Source organism: Lepisosteus platostomus, chromosome 8, assembly GCF_059453375.1.
Source record: "Lepisosteus platostomus isolate fLepPlt1 chromosome 8, fLepPlt1.hap1, whole genome shotgun sequence".
Lineage (NCBI taxonomy): Eukaryota > Metazoa > Chordata > Actinopteri > Semionotiformes > Lepisosteidae > Lepisosteus > Lepisosteus platostomus.
The window spans coordinates 29,128,174-29,148,722 of NC_142618.1; the positions used below are offsets into that span (position 1 = coordinate 29,128,174).

Sequence of the window (20,549 nt, forward strand, 5' to 3'; positions counted from 1 at the left end):
GTACATTTATTATCATCTGTTTTTCAGTGGTACATCCAGTAATATTCTTTGCAAACAAAACAAAGACATGCACAAAGCCCTCTGCAGAAATCTGACCTGGCTTGAGTGCCTGTTAAACAGACACCTGCAGTTGTATGTGACATCTCAGTAATAGCTAAATGGCGGGGATAACATTATCAGGAATAGCCACTGTGCCTTCAGTGGAAGAATTTTCCATGATTTTAGTACACTGGTAATGGTCACTCATAAACACCCACTCATGGTAATAACAGGGGCCATGGCTAGTCTTGGACTATAAAACGCTCTGTAACTCTGGTGGATTTTGGGGCACTGTGGGGGATGCACTTTGTGTGCGTCTTGATGCAGTGTTCTCCATAAATGGATGTTTTCATCACAAATTAAACTAATCTCAAACCTTTACTGAACTGTACTGTGACTCCTGGCATCCCAACACTCTCCAAAAGAATAAAGACGACAAGGTCAAAACTTTTTTTTGTTACAATCAAGCAATATACATTTCTGCTCAAAAGATAATACATATAAACATTCAGTACCATGTATACTTTATGTATAATTATGTGCATAAATTTGAACATATTAGGGCATTAATAAACTTTGTGTTCAACCCAGTGATTTCAGGTGGCCATAAGAATTGAGGCACATTCACCTTAAAGTACATTTCAGAGTGTAAAAGTCAGTAATTAGCTGCATATCCCTTTGAGGCAATAACTGCACAAAGTCTGCAAACCATTGAGCTCACCATATTCTTTGTGTAATCATTTGAGATGCTTTTGCAACTTTGAGTTCTTGCCTTTTCTTGAAGGGTACTGACTTTTTATTTCTTCAGCATGTAAAATACATGCTCAATTGAATTTAAATCTGGGGATTGACTCAGCCAGTCTTAGATAGTCCTGTTTTTTCTCCTAATGAACTCCTTAATTGGTTTGGCCGTATGTTTTGGGTAATTGTGATGCTGCATGGTTAAGTGCCGCCCAATAAGTATAGCACCATTTTCTTCTTACATAAGCAGCCAAAATGTTTTTTTAACTTCACAATTCATTCATTTGCTGTCATCAATACAGCAAGTGACCCACTATAAAGACCTTAGGGGACCTTTGACTCGAATGTGGCCCAGTCTTTACTACTGTTGAGATACTGCTGAAGGTTGTATTGAAATCTAAAATTAGGCATCAACAGAAGATTTTATTAATTATTTGGTATGTTGATAGTTTTGAGAGTTGGTACTTAATTTTGAATGTCTGTTGTAATTTTTTGAAGGGGAACTGCTAAATCTTGAGCAAAAAGCTACTGGTGAACAGTTGGAAGTGGAGTTCTCTACAATGTCATTTGACCTGAATTCTTTTTAAATTATATGGAACTTAATATTGATGGAAAAACTGCAAGTCAGTATCTCATGAATACAGCAAATGAGAGACAATTTAAAATCTTCCATTTTCCCTTTTTTTATTTAGGAACAATTTTTTTTTTACCAAATCTAAATGATCTTTTGTGCAGTATGTTAAATTATAAATTAAGGTATACTTTTTTATCTCATTTTGTCAAAGTTGTTTCATGCAAGTTTTCTGGTCTTGAGAAATACGAAGTGGAGGTGTCTTAAAATTAAAGGAGATATGGCATCATCCAGAGCACACAGGCCAGATTAGACAAGCACCCTGCTGAGACACAAGATTACTTTTAAATTACCATTTGCAATTTTCAATCAATACACGACTGCCCAATTAAGTCTGCTGCTGAAATTCTGACACTGAAAGTGAAGAAAAGACACAATTTCCCCAGCAATTAGCCCTCAGAGAGCGATCTCAGGTTTCTGCACAATTTCACGAGGTACTGCTTCACAGTTTTACTGTGGGGTCTTCACTGTTGCCACAATATTTTAATCTTCCAGTTCTAGTCCTTTTAATTTCCCTCTAATTTCAACCCAAATTAATTTGAGTATTAGATAAAGAAAGTAAGGGAAATTTGAAACATTATGGTAATACTATGGAGCAAGTGGGAATAATTAGGTGCAGCATATAGTAATGCAGAAGATGTGTTGAAGAATAACCTTGTATTCATGTTACAGACTGAGTTTGGTTTCCCAATGTGCAAGTTTTCCAGAATGCTTTTATGTAAAAAAAGAAATACATATATTCAACTTTTTCAACATATTAAAATTAATGTTAGAATTTACAGACAGCAGGTTTCAACTTTTGGCAAAGACAAACCTGAAGAAATTCAGTGTTTAATGAAGATAATTCATGCTCATGTTATTGACTGTCTTTCTGTATTATACTTGTCATGATATTGAATCACTGTTTTCTTATATATTTTATTAACTTAATATGCTTTTTAAGGGAAATTGTGTGGCAGTTGGTTTTTGTTAGTGGTTTTTCAGTGTTTGAAAAAGAAAATCTAGCTTCCATTTAAGACGTTTTGTAGAAAACTGGTTATTTGCTATTGAATCTTGTTTTGGATAAGAAATAGTCATCGTTAATAATGCATAAAGTCTTTTGTAACATAAATGATGATGTTCAGGACAGAGGGAGTTGATGTTTCCATTAACTAGTTAAGTGGTGATTATCCTTGCTGTTTTCACACGTGCTTTTGATGCTCCATCAATGAATTTCTGTGCATTAAGAAACTCATTGGTTCAAACTACGTCAGATGCAAAAATATTTCACATGTTTTTTTAATAAATAATATATTTATAAAAATAAAATATAAATAATATATTACGTTTATTATTCATGAACTGCCATGTTGCTTCTTTAATTTAAACTTTGAATCATGATGGTCTGTATGTCTTCCATTTGCTTTAGAAACGTATATTCTTCAGCACAAGTCAATTATCTTGCTCAACTGGAAGTTGATTTGCGACTAGTAATCATATGGATTGGTTAATATTATATTATTATTTGCACATACACAAGTATTCTAGAATGAGCAAACAACAGGGCAAACTATTTCAGGTACTCTTTCTCACATAAATGCTATTAGATGTGTTCCAGAATGTTTTCTTTTCCTTGTAAATTTCATGTAACAGTCTTTGCTGGAGACTTTCTTAGTGCAAGCATAAATGTATGGATATTTGTTATATCAGGGTAGATTTAGGAATGACTGGAGAAATATCCCAGTGAGTACAGTACTCCATCAATATCATGTTGCTGCCTTCCAAAAATTAATTTTGGCATTTGAATTTGAAGTCAGAACACAAACTAGAAAAGTGTCTCTGCTTCAGTTTGTACCATCATTTTTTAAAGTTTTTCTTTTTCTATTTAATCATAATTTGTAATCAGGAAATATTATGTTTTTTGTCCTTGAGTAAGTCTGCTGACCCACAGGAGCCTGAAGTTAGAAATAAATCATTTTGATGGCTGTTTTGTATTTTTTGGTTAATGATTTAGTAAAAGTGAGTGAACGCCAGTAGTTAGGTACTTGGTAAGGCAAATTTACTCCTAATTTTCAGGAAGTATCCATTGCATTTGTTTTATTGAATTCTGGATGGGTAACAATGGATTTTGTTTGTAGTGTTCTAACTCTGAAGGATTACTTAACTATTTCTCAAATCCCAAAGATGGCTCCATAGCCAAAAAGTTGTGTTTCCTTCCTTCTCTTTTCAGCAATGAATAAACCTATTACTTGTTCCTATTTCTCAAATCCTACTGTTTGACTTGGAAGTTTACAAGGGCAATAATTCCATAATGCTGCATTTAGGTATTTGGCTTCGATTTACTTCCATAACTGGTAAATTAATTTTTATCCAATCTGTTCTCTCTGTTTCTTAGGGGATTCTTCTAAAGAGGAGTGGGAAGTCTCTGAACAAAGAGTGGAAGAAGAAATATGTAACGCTGTGTGATAATGGTGTCCTAACTTACCACCCCAGCTTACATGTGAGTGTCCCCAGCCTTCTAGCTGGAATGTTCCATACTGCATGTCTCATAGGTGATGTAATCTGTACAGGGTAAAAAAACTAGTTTTGTGTTTACTAAATGGTAAATAGAGAGGTCAAAATGGTGTTCTAATTAACAGCGAAGGATTGAGTGTTTTCTGTGGGCGTACTATCAACCTTTTAGATATAAATATATTGATAATAAGGGCAACCAATGGGACAGTCAGGTTTTTTTTTAATCTGTAAACTGATTTAAGATTCATAACCCTGATGGGCACAGATAGAAACAGCAAATGAGTGTACACTGTATGTACAACAAAAGCAATAAGTCAAATCAGAAGATCACTGTTTTAAAGAGTATTCAGAACCTGCTCAGTGAGGTAAGTGTGGTAAAAGCATCAAGGTATGAAACAGACTGATACTCAATGTAGATGGTAACAAAAAGTGCTTAACATTGCTAATGGAGTTAATAACATGAGCAGTACAGACTTGTAATAAAGCTGACGTTTTCTTGAAAAAAGTTTAAAATAACTTTTTTTCCCACTTTAGCAATAAACTGGAACAATAATTCCTTGTGGGCTTTCTGAGGTACATTTACAGGATATGTAGTTATCGTGCTTGTAGGAGTCCAGAGGTATGATATGCTTGGCGGTTTTATTTGAAAATCGATAATAAAATATCTAAGCAGTGTGTTCTTCTGGAAGTGTAATCCACTGCCTTAATGTTGAGGCTGGAGGGGGAAAGCTCTGCCCTCTTGCCTGGCAGTGGGATGCTCACTCTTTCATAATGGAGATGTGGTGCTGCAATGCCTGCCGTGCCACACTGTGTTTTCTGCTTGTATTTATTATCCTGCTCGCCGCACGGCTGAAATGCAGGCCTGCCTGGGACATACATCTCTGTCACGTCCCCACTGTGGCACTAATGTCTCTTAAACACTTCACAACAGACAGGCAGCACCCTGCCTGACACAAGCTCTCCGAACACTGTCTGATGCTCTCCCTCTCTTTTTCCTTCAGATGATTTTATTGCTTCATTTTTTATTATTAAAAGACGGTAAAACAAATTAAACAATAAAAATAAATATTCTAACCTTTCACGTAATGTGTATTTTTAAAACTTTGACAAAAACCCTTTCCTGTAAGCATTTGTTTTTAATCTAAAGACAAGAACTTTCTCTAAATTTTCTGTTTTTTCTCCACTCTCTATCCTGGAATAATTTCTTTTGATCACAAATTACCACAGAGTATTTGAATCATATCTTAGAAAACATTTTCATTGGGCCATTTTGCATTTCTTTTCTTCTACTTTTATTTAGGTAAGATTAATGACTCTTAAATCAAGAGCTAAGGAATCTGTGAAGATCTAACATATACAGTATTAAACATCCAAGAATAATGTTATCTTTAACCTGAGTCAACCTCACATTAAGTTCTGGTTCTACACCAATGATTTATTTTATTGTAATTTTATGTTTTAAAGTGATACAGCCCAAAGATTACTTAATCATTTTTGTTCTTCTTAAGTGAAAGCAAGATAAATCTTCACCTTCATTAATGAATAACCACAAGATTTTAAATGTAGGCTGTTAAATGTAATCCAATCTACTTTTTACATTCTGGTTAAATGTGCCTGGATTCCACATTTCTGTGGCAATTAAACAGCATGAACAACAGAGGGAAAAAATGGTTTATGGTACCAATAGTACCCAATTTTTGTCCAGCTTTGCCTTCAACACTGCAAGTCCCTACTGATTGAAATGTTTTTTTTTACAAATTTAGGCAACTTGCAAGATTCTTTAAAAATGAATGACAAGATTTGCAATGGTCCATTGTAACAGTTTATTCTGTGACTTGCGAAGAGGCTTAAGACTAGAGAAAGTGTATGTGTATTTTTGATCATTTCAGTAAAATCATAAATCTACCGCAAAACTTTATTTTAAAAATAACCTGTCAGAATAATAAGATTTAACATGTCACCTTTCTTCTCAAAGCACTTTACAATACATTATACGCATCTTAGCCAAACTAACCAAAGCAGACATACATGACAAACCATTCCTAAAAAAAAATGTTTTTTTAGATTTTTAGGTTGACTTGAAAACACTCAATGTGGCTCAGTCCCTGATATCTTTTGCGATAACAGCTTTGGAGCATAGTAAAACAAAGTCCCAGTCACCCACAGAGAAAGCTGGAAACAGACATTGGGAACACATACTGTAGTAAATAAATCATAATCAGCTGAGGAAAGTGGAGAGAGTCATGTGGAAGGGAGTAAATATACCATTTCAGTTACTATACCATGTATAGTTTACTGATGGGAGAAACCCAATTACTTGACATCAGTAATATCACAATGAAGAAGCTAATAACAGATCCCGTGAATGTTTTATTTTTCTATAGTGATTTGTTCACAAAATTGTACAATTATAAACACCTGTACAGCTAAATTTTATTTTATCCTTGTAAAGAGCTCTTAAGCTTTACACCTGCTTCTGGCAGCTAGTTGCATTATGGCATTATTGTGTGCGATGTAATCTGTGATGCTCCTGGAACCATCTATAAAATATACTGTATGCAATGAGTTATATGTGCTTTCTGTTATTACCAGTATCTTGCACAGAAATCCACAGCACACTGTTCAAAGAATTGTTTGCTTCCAGGAGGGCTTGTGTTGTTCGTGCCTCACTCGTATCTGGAATGTGTGTTTGTTTCTGCTCAGTGGAGGTGCCGCGGGATGGCTGCCTGATTCAGTGATGCTCTTACAAGTCCACTGGCTGCCGCTATCTGTCAGCGCCTATTCCAAACAGAGAGAGAGAGAAACAGAGAGAGAGATTCCCTTTCATTTCCCAGCCAGCAGAGCCATCCACACAATCACCTTCTGTTAATTCTATCTGCAACATCAATTAAATTGTTTGTAGAAACTAATTGAATGTGGCTTAATCACACATCTTAATAGCTTTCCACGCTTTGAACTCGCTGTTAATTCCAGTAATAAAATAAAATGAGAGCGCTCACTGGGTAATTAGCGAGGAGGCTTGTGAAGAAATTAGTGCTTTATGGCGTGTAATAAAAGGAGTGGAGCTGGCGCCTGATTCAATAGGCGATCTTTGCATTTCTGCTGATTGCAGGGATTTTGTTTTTTATTTATTTACTTATTCAAAGCAGTGGAATTACTTTTTTCCCCCCTCAGCTCAGCTCAAATCACCAGATTTAAGTAACTGAAACTATTCAGAACCATTAAGCAATTTCTCTGCATCTTCCGTGAACTTGGACTGTGAAAGGTTAAATACTGTGTCGTCTCTTTCTTGGCTAGTCTTTGGTATGAACACCTTAGGTCTACTGATGTGTGTTTTCCTTTGGTATGGAATTATTTAAAATTTAATGAAGTTGTTGGTGATGTTTGAATTATTATTATATTAGTGTAAATATCAGGAAGTTCAGATGTAAAGATGTGTACTTCTAACACAAGGGAATCTGATTTGTGAGTTATCTGAAACCCTTAATGCCAGGTTCAGGCATTTCAGCCGTTTAAAGAGAGAGGCTGAATTCAATTCCTCCTTCAGTAGCATTGCTTTCGTTTCTGTTATTCAATCTGTTGCGCTAGCACTTTGTAATTCTTTATCCAGCAGCTTCAGAAATATAGTTAAGGTATTGGTATTAACATTATTGACATCTCAGAAAAGGTGGGCTGCAGATTTTATAAGTGTTAAGAAGTTTGATGCTACAGAAATAAAGCTTGTTCATTTCTCATTAAAAACTAATTCATGGCATTTCAGTCTGTTTTTTTTTCATTCTTGGTATGCATTTATGTGTATTGGAACACTTCTTTAAAGTGTTTAAAGTATTGAAGGTCTTCTAAAAAAGAAAGCCTGTGCTTTCATAGCTTATATTGTACATTAATTTCTGCAAAGCCTATGAATAACTCTATATTAGCTTGATATGTTTTGATTTCTGTGATGCAAGTACAGTTTTCTCAAAACCACTTTCCTGCCTTTGGCAATTTTGTTTACCAACTACCATAAAAGGGTGTTTGCCAGCTGTGGGAGAGTTGTTTTACCTCTCAAAGTAGAACTTTCCTCTCTTATGGAGGTTTGTTACAGCAAATAAGGGATACACTTTTTTTGTTCTACACATGATTTTTTAATATAATCTGGGCCTTTATGTGTCTAATTCCAGGACTACATGCAGAACGTCCATGGGAAAGAGATTGATCTGCTGAGGACCACTGTGAAGGTACCAGGGAAGAGGCCTCCACGAGCTGTGGCCACCACAGCCCCAACAGCCAGCCCCAAAACCAATGGATTGACCAAGGACCGGAGTAACCTGCAGCTGGCCACTGGCACCACTGGTAAGAGCCAGCCTTTTCAACGCTTTTCCTCAAAAACTAGGGGTGGGCGCATAGCCTCGGAACATTCAGAGTACAGTCAGAACGTTTCTACAAGACATTGTACAGTATGTGATGTTTGAGTTGGAACAAAGCACATGGTTACCATTTCTCATTTTAGTTTCCCATAAAGAAAAGGTCTGAATAATTATCTAAATAATTGGTCTAAGATGCCAAAAATCTTGGGGCAGTGAATTTAAAAAAAGTTTATACTTTACGCAGAATATTGAGAGCATATGAATGTGAAGCGACTTCGAATGAGGCTGTCACTGGCATACAGTACCATGGGGATCCAAATCCTTTTTATAATCTGGTGTAGTACTGCTAGGTTCTAGCATCATTTGGGAGTTTTTCAAATAGTCAGATGATAAAAAGTTGAGGGGCAGCTAATGCAACATGAGAAGAAGAGATCAAAAGAATTTTGGTTTAACACACTGTATGTCACTGGTTTAGTATAACAAACAACAATAAAATAAGTGTTGTAATAGGATAGGAGTAAAATAAGATAAAAGTTGGCATAACTATAGCAACTGCCTTCAAAAATGATCAAGATGTTATTGATTCTTCAATTGTGGATTCATCAGCAAGAGAGGATAAGAATGCTACAGAGTGTTTGAATAATTGATTTAAAATATTTTCAGGTTAAGCTAAGAACGCATTATGTACAAGTGCAACCCTATCAAAAAATAGTGCAGATGTATAAAATAGTCAAAAAGATTTGTAAATTGAATCGTCTAACAAATGTCAATGTGGGTAGTTATCAAACCGGTAGTGATAATTCTGAAAGAATCTAATAAAAATTCTGCTTTAGAGTCATCAATCAGGACTGAATTTAAGGGAATCCACTGAAATTAGGAGCAGCTAATACCAGGACTAAAAACTACAGATCGTACAGAAGGCTTTAGGTGTATGAAACAAACAGTGTACTGTTTGTGGAAGCTGAGTCACTTGGAGAATTGACAAACTCTTGATGGGGTTCTTGGATCATTAAATTACTAAAAGCTGGATGAGCAAGATAGACGTTAGGCCTCTTCTCATCTGTAAGCTGTCTGTTTTAATTATCTTAATATACGCCCCTAAAGTTGGATTAAACAAAGAACTCCTACAATGATTCTAAAACATTAAATCTTCTTTTTTTTAACTTTTTGGTCCCTTAGTCATAAAGATGGTTAAATAAGCCGCATCCCCAAACTAATGATTTCACATTCATCTTCATAAATATAGAAAATAGCTATTTAACTTCTTTACACATTTTCTGTTATTTAAATGAAATCTTCAATCTAAACAGTGGTATGCTTTTTTTTAATAAAACTCAATTTTTTGCAATGCAATTTGTCCATTTTTTTAATACCATGGTTCATTACTTTCTTACTAAAGGAATAAGATTAATGCAGAAAGGAAAACAGAGTAAGGGGCCTGTACATTGTAGTACTTGTGCCCTTCAAGAAAGGCATATAAATAGCAAAGCTCCCAGCTAGCTGGGGAGCTGGAAAAAGGAGCATTGCTGCTGAGGGCGGTGGAGAGGGGTGGGGAACGATCGTTGGCATTAGAGGATTAATAATTAAGAGTAATTAAGAATTAGGTGAGGAGGTGGAGGAGACCTGGGATTTAGGAGCCTACATTCAGAATGACCATTGAGCAGTGACCAGGTTTAGAGAGATGGAAGCAGCTGCAGCAGTATGCTGGAGGTATGTGGAACATGAACACAAACACTGCAACAGACAACAGAAACCCAACACTATGATCACAGTTTGCATTGGTTTATGCAGTGTAAATGTCATTGATTTGATCATTCATGCTAATTTCTATTTCATTTGTTACTCAATTGCCAGCTTGACCAGGGAGCAAGACGAACAAATATCCAACAATCTATTTCTCAAATCCTTTTCTTGGTATTTGGTAATGACATAAACTTTATAGAAAAAATAAATAAATTAAACACAAATATGGGTATTATCAGCACTATCTCTATAAATTGGTTCCTGTGTAAATGTGTGCATTTCTGGATTTATACCATGTGGGAAATTAGTGTACACGATGAATAGTATAGGGTAATACCCAAAGCAGCCATTTATAGAACTAAGAATATAGACATTGCACATTCTTCTTCTCATACATTGACATAAAATTAATGTAATTTGCTATGAAATTTTCCTTACCAGGCTCTTTTCAATTTTATTGTTTTCTCTTTTCCACATACAAAATTCATTTTTCAGTATTCATATTTTTGCTGAGCACCTTACACATACAGTAGATCACAGTCTCTTTATAAAATATATCTACTGTACATACAGGACCTCTTCTGTATAGTAGCTATATAACTTTATCTGTGTCCTCTGTAGACATTTGCATTTGATGTTATTGGGTTGTTTCCATTTTCAGCATACTGCAACAGCCGACTTTGGGTGCTTTTCCCTGCCTAGACCACTAATAGAGGATCCTGGAGAACTTCCCCTCTGATTAATTACTATTTACTGACCTAGCTTCATTTTGGAAGCTTCGGATATTTTTACCCCTCAAGATAAATAATGCAAAGATGTTGTCTGATGATGCAGGTTTTACAACAAATTAACCATATATAGTATTTGCCTTATGGCCTTAAAAATGAATGCCCTCACAAGTGGCACACTTTCTTTTCAGATAACGCGTAATGTACTGTAATTCTACCAAAAAGGGCTAAAATTGACTTTGCTGGTTCTTTCAACAATAAGTATCCTTACTTGTTAGTACGTACTGTATTCCAAAGGAAGAAAGTTTCAGTTATAACGTTCACTCATTGAAATGTGAAGCTCATAGCTTGTTTTATTAAAATCAATCATTTTGAAAGCAGTGGAATTTTTTGTGTTCATATAACTAATATTTCTAAATCTTTACTTGGTAAGTAGTGAGAGTCCCTTAGATTCACTGCTGGTAATTCTTGTGAGAAGGACAAGCCTGTCCAAGCTGAGGGGAGGCTGTGCTGGGTCTATCTTGATTACTTGTTGAGGTGTTGGTGCCCCGCTGTACTGAATCATGTCTTGACAGCCCATGCCTCTTTTCCCCTGACTGAGCTGCGGTTCGACGGACAGATTCCAACATGAACGACCCACAAAGGTTAATTAGTTGAAAGGAAAGCATAAGATGAAAATGTTACACTGGAGGATGGGTATTGTGTTCAAGCCCATAAACAATTAACCTTCATGAGTTTGTGTAGGAGAGGCGTGGGAAACCACAGGGGAGAAAGAGGGAGAGGAGAGACTGGGGCTGAGAACGACTGATAGCGTAGAGATGGAATGAAATAAGCCCTATTAAAATGTTTTTGCACCTTTTTAATTAGATTTACAGGGGAAAATGTATGCCTGTCATAGTGCTTCTCTGTATGTAAACCCTGGTATTTGTTTTCTGAATTCAGTGCAATTTAAGTAATTTAAGTTCAATTTTGTAATTCACGTTTCCATTTACTTGATCAAAATGATGATAAGCCAAGTACATTTTACTATAGAGCAATGTGCTTAATGTTTAGTTGTTCGTATCGCATATAAAAATGAGCCAATGGAGAGATATAGTATTAAGTGCAGTATTTGAGCAGAAACTGAATAATTTTATAAAAGATTTAACTTAAAATCCAAAACTGTTTTTCTTAGAAGGAGCACTTTTAGACATTGCATTTGTAATATTTTAACTGTGTTTGAATAGAACAAATGAAGGTGTTAATCTCACAATATGGTAAAAGGTCACAAATCACTATGTGTCTGCTTTGAGTGGAGAGCCTGCACTTACTAAATTATGCAATTGGATTTTGATTTCATTAGGCATGCAACTGATGAAATGAACAAAGGGCAATTTTTCATTCATGTGAGAAGAGTGGCCCTGTCTTCATTCATTGGCTCCCAAGATCTAAAAAGCTTTCCATGAGCAAGAGAAGAAAAAGTAGCGAGAGAGAGAGACGATGTGTCTGAGGGTGAATGTGTGTGTGTGTAAGACAGTGCACGTCTGTCGGAGTCCTTATTTAATTCTTCTGACAAGTCTTCCCTGGCAGATTTTAAATATTATTATCCTGTTAACGTGCATTCAGTTGTGTCACTGATGACAGATACATTATATCAAAGTATTAATGACCCCCATCAGTTTTGATCAGCGGCACATGAGAGAGGCTTTGAGCTCCAGTTGCTTGCAGTGACTTGGGGTTCTTTGCCCTGTACTGTAAAATGCTTTGCTGTGGTGGTAAAGCCTGACCTTGCACTGGCTGAGCTCTCTATATTATTACACAGCTCGTGACTCTTCAGCAGAACGACCTGATGTGTTTTATAGAGTCTCGCAGACTCCCGGTGGCACTGGGGTCGCGGATTACACGCAGCAGCCTCCGATGATGTGAGCACCACATTAGCATTAATGCTTCATTATCCCCCCACTTGTACATAATAGCAACAACTCGATGGAGGGGTCAGGCAGCGTCACGCCTCATCAACTCCTGACGAAAAAATCTCCTGTGTCCCCCTTGCTGCCTCAGCTGAGCCTCCAGAAGAGCTTTTTTTCCGTTCTTCCAGATACAAAAAAACCCACATTTGTGCAGGGATTGTATATTTGTGCCGTTTTTTTAATACTTCTCTTTTGTTGTATATTATTTATGTTTTGCTCCAGTTACTAATGTTTATTGCCATGCCTAGAGGTTTTTGAAATGGTTGTTGGTTTGGAGGTAGAAAACCTAGTGGTGGGGGAGAAGTTGCTTTTTGTCCCTTTTTGCAAGCATCTTGAAGATGCTTATTTTCTGTGGGTTTTGGCATTCCGTGCCATCGTCCTTATAAGAAGGTTTAAGAGAGATTGTTCATTTTCCTCAGAAGAATGTAAGAAACAGTCACTTGTTTCTCCTATTTCTTCATGTGTTTTAAAGTTTTAAAATTAAATGTGAGAAACGGATATCTGGAAACAGTTTTGGATTTTTAAAATATATTTCATTTAAAATATAGTTTTTAGGTTTCAATTTTAAGTGTTTTAGCAAGAGCCCCCTTCTAATATATTTATTAAAAATGGTAGAAATCATTCCATAATACAGATTTTTTTCACATTTTTTTAATCCCAATTTCTGTAGACAGATTTTAAATCTTTAGGAGAAAGCAGACGTACTGTATATGTTTTTATTTGTGTTAAAATGTTTATTTTGTTCACTAATGCTTTTCTGCTAAGCAGATAAAACAATCCATTCTACAAACCTTAAACATATGTTACATGGTGTATATTATGACAATTGCACAATCTGCAATACTTCACCGTATGCTTTTAACATAGTGTTAAAAGACCGCTTACTAGAATATTTAGAAAAAAAAGTGTCTTTCATTCATGGCACTTTCTTTTGCTTTGAGGAGCTCTTTGTATCCTATTGCTGTTTTATGTAAAACACAATTGCACAAGTGTGTTAATGTATCAATGTGTACAATCCTGGAGTGCATTAGATTAATATAAACAACCTACACAATTGTGTCTCATAAAAAAACAGGAAACCTTTTGCGCTCTGTTGCTGCCTAGCCCAGCAGTATTAAATTGTGCATGCCGACTTCATAAGCACTCTGCACATCCGTTCAATTGATAAAAGTGGCATGTAAAAGATGATAAAGTCAGACAGCGGTACACTGATGTTAACATCTGATTATTTCACTTACTGTAATTACATTATCTGCTCTTTTATGCAGAATTATTCTCTGAGGACTAATTGATGGATCCATGTTTAATTCATTAATCATTAGCATCAAATTTGACAATTACGATCTGAGATGATTGTGGAATATCAAAAGCAGTCAGGGCAGTTTTTTTTCCTCCTGCCGAAGGAGAAGGATGCTATGCTGCATGTTGCTAGTTATTTGAAACACTTTTTGAGCTTTTGCTTATTTTTCACTGGAAATGTACAAAATATTTAAGCATTAAAAAATGGAGGCAGAGAGAGATTCATCATAGATTACAACCTGCCTTTTGAAAAGGCCAAGCCGGAGGGGAAGACTTATCATCCTTTAATCTTGCAGCTCTACATGTATGACATGTATGTGTTTTTTATTTTACATTTTTACCCACATCTTAATCATTCAGTAATAAAGGTGGAAAGGTTGCCGGTTCAAATCCTGTGGTTGGCAGAAGAATCCTACTCCGTTGGGCACCTAAGCAAGGCTGCTCCGGGGGCACTGTATAAATGGCTGACCTTGCACTCTGACCCCAAGCTTCTCTCCCTGTCTGTGTGCCTGTGGGTCTCAGGGAGAGCAAGTTGGGGTATGCGAAAAAGACAAATTCCCAATGCATATACAAAGAATTGTATATGGCCATTAAAGTGATCTTCTATCTTATAGCTTCAGGAACTGTATGGTTCTGGAGGTCAGAGTGTGGCACTTGTCCAAGGTCCAGCGTTCAGTCCCCTTCTAAACCCACTGAGCAAGGCTCAATGTCTACAATATGGCTCTGCAGCTCTGTGCTGTGCTGTGATCATCACCATCTTGAACTTGACGCCAGGCATGGGCTCAATGTCTATTATTGGTTGCTTTGAATAAGATTTGCATGTGGCTTTATTAACAGTGACGAATCTGGTTTTATTTTCAGTGATGTAAGTGATGTTGATGCAGTGCATTATCTACCATGGGCGTCGTTAAGAGAAGTTGAAATAATCTTATATGTGACACTGTCGTCACATTTGTATTCACTGCTGAATAAAAGCTACTTTCATTAATTATTCTGTTTTATGTAAGCCAACCAGAAAGAAGTATACAAAGAAAAAGTGTCAAATTCATAGTGTTGGCATGCCATGTTGCTTTACGCATTTTTTACAAATGTAAACTAATGAAGAGGTTCGAGACTTGATAAATGGCATTCCAAATGCAAGATCTGCAATACCTTTTTAGCAAAGAAAGTCAGCAACCGATGTGTGCATTGCTTGCAGTTTGAAATATAAATGAAAAGCAAATACATCCCTAATCAAATACATCGAGGCCTTTACTCCCTTACATTGCTCCGTTAACAATATACACCTTCTATACACATACTGTACAGAGTAAATGGAGCCAACTTGCTGTTAGTTCCCACGTCATTCACTTTGCACTTTCTTTTTCATCATTTACTGATTCCACCACTAGGCACTTGAGATTCTTTGTTCCTGACTGGTTGTGGGTCCACATTGTACACCTGAAGGTGTGAGGAATTGCAGGATTAATCATTGTTTTGTCAATATGTGAGGGACTTTGAAGCATGGTAATATCTCTGAGATTCTTGTTTTTAACCTCTTTTAAAAACAATTCAAAGATTCAAAAGTACTTTTAAACCTGGAAAATTGAATGACAAAAGAGCACAAGCTATATGAGGTATATTTTACATATCTAAACAAATATATGTATTAATGAAGCAACCCAACTGGTAAACAAATTTGCTGCTGTTCCATTTTAATGGTGTTCATTAAATGTTAGAAATGAGCATTTTGTTCCCATTATGAGAACAAGAACTGCATTTATCATGGAGTTTTCATGGTGGTGGTATGATGATTCCCATCCTTCCCTTCCTAACTGATCGAGTGTGTTCCTCTGAATGTTGTGTGCATGTTGCCTCTCTCTCTGCATTGCGGAAGAAGTGCTGTCTAGTTTACTCCTCAGTTCCAGTGCTTTCCAAACGACTGTACATTTTTAACATTTGTATAAAAAATGAATTACATTATTTTTTTGACACCAGAGTCTCTGCTTTAATGATTTGCAAACAGGGGGAAATTTGTGATGATTGCTGTATTTTGAACTCCTTCACAGTTGCACAGTTCTGTGAAATAGCTTTCAAAAATGTCACTTTGGTAATATAAAAATTGGTGCTATTGCCTTTTAATTTATTTTCCTGTTGAAAGTTTATTATGAATGACTTCAGACTGCCTTTTTTAAAAATGGTTTCTAGTCTTGTTTGCAAGAGAACTATTGCTAGGGCATTTTGTTTTAAAAAGTTCAAATGTGACCCTCCCCAGATTTGGTGACTTATTGAAGCAGGTTGAATGAATGAATAATTTGTAGCTATTTGTTAAAACAAAGACAAAACACTGCATTTTTTGCTCAGTTATTGACTTTCAATGCACCTTGTCGAAAATTAAATGTATTATCGGTAGAGTAAAAGATTGTTGCTAATAGCTAATTATTTCTCCAGCATATGATAAGGCAAGTCAAAATACTATTATAACTAAAAAGAAGATACTGTTCTCAGTGTATGAAATAAAAATTATACATGTAGTAGTTTGTTGTAAGAAGTCTTAATGTAGGTTGTTTACAGTATTGTACAGAGTAAATAACAGTGTACACTTGAAAATGATGGCACATTCATTATTCTCGAGGTCAATGCTTAATGGAATAAAAGGTCATAATGAGCTCCTGTTAGCATTTAGTGTTGGATTATTTTTACAGTATGCCATCATTTATTTTGTTATTTAAAAAAACCTTTGTTCTCCGATCTCTCCATCATAAAAGACCTAATGATTGGTAAAGCAAGCATGAGAACTTTTCTGCCCTAGTAAGGCAACCAGTTTGCCAGTAAAAATTGGTTCACTGGAAACATTAGTCCATTGGAAAGCTCACCATATCTCTGAGGTTGTTAGAGAGTCAGTTCAATAATTAAGCAATAAAATGGCACCCTTAAGTAAAAGAAAATGTGATACTGTACATCTGGGTCCAAAACATCTACCTTTTAGATTCTGTCTGTAGTTTGGTATGTAAAGAATGGTAAAAAGGATAGTGTCACTACATTCCGGTAATTTCATATTGGGGTTAGTGAAACCCCATGTGGCATCTAATTATTAAAATCTTTTATATTGTTTAATTTCTACGACATTAAAAAAGGACCAATTTCTCAGCACATCCAAAAATTTACCAACCAGATCCAGCACTTTTTGATATAAATAAATTTTGATATAAATACTCCACTTAACGTTGCCAGAATTATCAAATTAATTTTGCATTTGTTTTCTCCAGTAACGTACAGTACACTTTCAGGATAAAAATAAAGTATTAACTTTTAAATAGCTGATTTATTTAAATAATAATCCAAAAATAGTGTAGCCAATTTCTAGTATATAAATAAAGCTTTACTGTAACTTAAACACTGGAAACGGTGAAATCAAAGAGGGATTTGACTAAAGAAGAGATAGGTTGGAATTAGAAATAATTAACAGTAGTAATATTTAAAATGTACAATCTATGAGATAAACCTTAATTACAGCATCCTATACAATTTTATTCAGAACATTAAATTAAGAATGGCCATAATTCTGACATTAATTACAATTGCAGGCAGGTTAAATGCAAAATCTAAGAAAGTACTGGTAGTCAACCTACAGTAAGTATCGGTTTCAAGATAAAGCAGGCCCAAAGAAAAAAAAAGTTTAGGCCTGAAGATAAGTATTATTTTATTTGCTCAAAGCATTGGGAATACAACATCCAGTTTTGATGTTGTCTTTCTGGGATTCAAAAAGAAACAAACTAATTTATTTATTAAGATTGATCAGATAATAACCGTTGCGCAAAGTGGGCTGTTCTTAAAAACATAATCTGACTTTTTTATCACGGGTGTCATTCATGACAATCAAACTTGTGGAAAAAAAACAGTTTGTCAAGAAATGTCAGGTTTCTTAATCATTATAAGGAGTTTCTCTTCATCCTTATTGTTACTAATGAACCGTGTTTAATTCTAATTTTAAGAGCAAAATGTGTTGTTTTTTTAACATTCGTTTAAATGCCTAAAGTTTGATCCTTCTCATTTGTAGTGGTGTCTGGGGGAGAGAACTGTGTGTGAGGTGGTTGTCATGTCATGGTTAGGATTGTCTGTTATATCAAATTAAGATTTTTGTTTTCATAACTGAAGGATACATCTAGGGATTTAATGGTCAGGTAACAAGAAAATTGGGCCCATCCTGCTTGTCTGGACAATAGTTTGCTGAAGGGTCCAGTCGCCTTATGAACATTTTTTTTAGTTAAAATGATATATTATTCACTGCAGAGCAGTTTAGATTTCACTTGAATATGGTCAGTAATTCTGCATTTTACCTAAAGAGGTACAGTTGAATTAGCAGTTAGTGAAAATGTGCTTTGTTTTGTCTTTTGGTTTAAGGGTTTACTGGGTATTTAAAATGATGGATAATAATTAATAGTGACACACACGTCACTGCTGGATCCTTCAAGTTATTTTCTTTCTTCAAACTTTAAGACTTGTATTGGATGCCATTCTTTCTTCCAGAGAAAGTGAGCTGCTCCCCCTGCGTGTGAGTGTGGGGCTGTAGCGGAGAGCTCTGATTCGGGAGCGTTGATTTACAGAGAGCTTTCCCAGCGTGGCAGCCTGGCACGTCTGCCTCCCTCACTGTTTTAGAGCAAGTCCCCCGATGGGAATCGAAAGATTAATTTTCTCTGGCCCAACAGGATAATTACTGATACTAATTAGACATAATTACTCGAATTTGATACACTTATTACTCGTGGTAATGGGTAGGAAGCATTATCTTAACAAGAGTGAATGCCATTTCAGATAAAGTACAGTATACACTGATAAAGACAATATGTATACAGTAACTCATTCAAATGAAAATGTTTTTTTTTTTACTTGGGCAAATGTCTGGTTGCACAACAATGTATTTTAATTGGGTTGTCCGCACCATGAAAATAATTTCATTTTTAATGTTTTATTTTTTTTATTATTTATACCTCTGTCAAAGACGGTGAAAGCTAAACTTACATGGCTTCTATGGGTTTTTCTTTTATATTGAGCTAGATAAATAAAATACAGTAACAAAACAGTGCTGCAATTAATACCTAAATAAACACTATTAAATCTTGGATTTCATCCAACTGAAATTACTGTTAATTACTCTCTTTTGTTATAAAGTGGTCTATAATAATAATGCCCTAGGAGAATATCTGCCTTTTTGAACAAGAGATTAACATTCTAGTAAAAGTCTTTTTGATATGTTATATTAAAATGATACTTTCATTATGCATCTTTTTAAATTAAGCATAACATTTAAGTATTAATAATATTATACCTAGTGTAATGTTATTTTAGGCATGAATATTTTGCCGAAATATGTAAATTTATATTCTACAGGTAGTAGCTATATTTATTGTAGTAGTATGTGAAGAGTGTTTAAAATTTTTCACTAATAATTAAGAGGGACGATTCTTTCTTAACCTGCAACAATCAGATTGATTTCCTTTGGATAATAATTGTTGAAGTAGGGCCATGCTTAGAATATTTTGTTAAAAAAGTAAAGAAGGACATGGGTACACTTATCTTTAAGGTACACTTATGGAAGATCAGCCTCTGCTTAATTTACATTTAGATGCATTCAAGTTTTGTTGGGAATTTACAAGTCATTGTGAAACACATGGAAAACAACTTAAGCCATCAGTAATATTTTTGGTTTTGCTTTATGAAAAATCAAGTTTATAAACATAAGCATATTCCCTGAATATCCTGCAGTTTTCTAAATAACACATAGAAGGTGGGATATAAAATTAGAACAGTGTGACTGTATGTGACCAGAACAGTTGTTTAATCATCAGAAATGATTGTTGGTATGTTACCGTTTTAGCCAGGAATCATGAGTGCACCCCTCTGTGTAATTAGAGAGACTGGGAACAGTAGAGTCACACCCTTAATTTTAGGGAATACTGCAAATAGTGAACTCATAAGGGCATTTACAAAAACAAAAAGACTTACAGTATATGTCTAAGGAAGTGATCATCGACTTGCATGTCTCATAATTGCAAACGATTACTTGATTTGTAAGGATTGATGATTACTGTGAAATGCTGTCAGTTTTAAGCCTAGTTAGATTTAAAGTGCATGTTTTCAAATAATTTCCAATTAATAATAACCTTGTATTATTGATCATTGCATCAATTATAATGATTCTCATTTATAATTTTCTATTGACTTTTTTTAACACATTATTCTTAATACCACCATATATTTTCAAAATAATGTAATGGACAATCAATATAATTGTTTTATCTATTAGTGATCCTGCTATTGATCTGACCTTATATCAATTTAGGCCCTAGTGAAGAGATTCGAAGTTTGATTCATTTGAACATACATAATTAATGCACAGTTAAGAAGTGAAGCATAGAATCTGGCTCGTTTTGGCATATTCTCAAATTGAAACAGGAATGAGGACTGTCATTTCTTCTTTGCTAAGGAGCAGAGTACTGAATCAAGTATGTCTGTTGTGATGAATATGCTTTGTGTACAGTTCGTTCCATATCATAATGGAATAAAGGTGGAAATGTTCTCGAGAACTGTAAGCCTTTTC

General features: G+C 35.2%; 1 protein-coding gene across 2 annotated transcripts in view; it reads left to right on the forward strand.

The window, feature by feature from the left end:
• agap3 (ArfGAP with GTPase domain, ankyrin repeat and PH domain 3) overlaps positions 1 to 20,549 on the forward strand; it is a 281,531-nt gene that overhangs the window by 197,697 nt on the left and 63,285 nt on the right. For both annotated transcript variants that reach the window (XM_088643061.1, XM_088643059.1), the window contains exons 10-11: positions 3,786 to 3,890; positions 8,065 to 8,236. In XM_088643061.1, coding sequence (XP_088499187.1) covers positions 3,786 to 3,890; positions 8,065 to 8,236 — 277 coding nt within the window. The remainder of the gene's footprint in view (positions 1 to 3,785; positions 3,891 to 8,064; positions 8,237 to 20,549) is intronic.